We start from the raw sequence: 1339 nt of genomic DNA on the forward strand, positions 1-1339 counted from the left end.
TTTTTTTTTTTTTGCTACTGATTTTAGAAACAGTATTACATTAAGCACCTTTTTGTTGACTGTTTTCAAGGAAATGCACATTCTCCTAAGATCTCCTCAGAAAAATGACTGCATTTCATTTTCCCTGTGTGTTTTTTCTCTGCAGGTGGTTTTCCCAAGAGTGGCTCAGGTTTGTAAGAATGACATGGGAGGGTCTCAAAGAGTCCTGGAGAAGCAGTGGACATCCTTCCTGAAGGCTCGACTGAACTGCTCAGTTCCTGGAGACTCTCATTTCTATTTCAACATACTCCAGGCAGTTACAGATGTGATCCGTATTAATGGCCGTGATGTTGTCCTGGCAACCTTTTCCACACCTTATAACAGGTATCCATGCCCTGGCTGGGCTGATCTCATCAGTCATTCCCGGCTTCCTATCCCCAAGGGGTTCTCTTAATACACAATATTCACACTGATAGAAAATTGCTGTCCACTGTTTGTAATTATGAAGCACTTAATACTTAGTTTTCATCAACAAATTAATAGTAATTTAAAAACATTAGATTCAGGTTTTAGGGGAAGTAGTTAGATAAACTATAACAGTATCTTCTATTTATATGCCTGGCATATAAACACATTTCATGTGTCATTTCTAAATCCCTTCAGTAATTCTAGAAACTAGATACTATTGTCCTCTTGAGGAAACTGAGCTCAAAATATTACACTACCTGGTCCAGGTGCTCAGTAGATGGAAGGGGCAGATTTGGAATTCAAGAATATTTTTCCTGCTTTGCTTAGGTCATCTAACATTCTAATTGACTTTTAGTATTTCCATGACTGAATCGGTACCTTTTGAAGTAAAAACACTGAAAATGTATTAAAATGCTACAGGGTGAAATTTAGAATTCAGATGAATCTATCACACATCCCACCTGAGGGAGTCTGGTTATAATCCTGCCCAAGGAAATTGCCCTCCGATGACCTCACTCAACAAGCTGGGCCATAGCTCAGATCCCAACCCCAGCACCATTGTGTGACTCTGGAGGGCACTAATGAGGATTTGTCATCCAACGCTGTACCTAGAAATATTGTCAGCTTATTCATTCCTATTTGTGTATTTGGGCAAGCTAATACTTTGAGCAATTAAATGGCACACTAGTAATTGGTCCTAGAGCAGTAAAAATGTGTGAAGATTAACAAATTGAAGGAAAGTGTTAGTTTCCTTCCCTGTCACTCAGCTTTCTGTCAAGCCAACAAGATTTGAGAGTCCTAGCACTGCTGTGTGAAAAATGATCATAACTCTGGGCAGGCCATGAAATCCAAATCCATGTACTATGTTCTCTTTTCTATATAGAATTTTGGA

General features: G+C 39.1%; 1 protein-coding gene across 1 annotated transcript in view; it reads left to right on the plus strand.

The window, feature by feature from the left end:
• The window catches only part of SEMA6A (sema domain, transmembrane domain (TM), and cytoplasmic domain, (semaphorin) 6A), a 150119-nt gene that overhangs the window by 93311 nt on the left and 55469 nt on the right, over positions 1–1339 (plus strand). The window contains exon 10 of the mRNA XM_008585763.1: positions 146–363. Within this exon, the coding sequence (XP_008583985.1) occupies positions 146–363 (218 nt within the window). The remainder of the gene's footprint in view (positions 1–145; positions 364–1339) is intronic.

The sequence above is a fragment of the Galeopterus variegatus genome, unplaced genomic scaffold (assembly GCF_000696425.1).
Source record: "Galeopterus variegatus unplaced genomic scaffold, G_variegatus-3.0.2 Scaffold3702, whole genome shotgun sequence".
NCBI classification, from domain to species: Eukaryota; Metazoa; Chordata; class Mammalia; order Dermoptera; family Cynocephalidae; genus Galeopterus; species Galeopterus variegatus.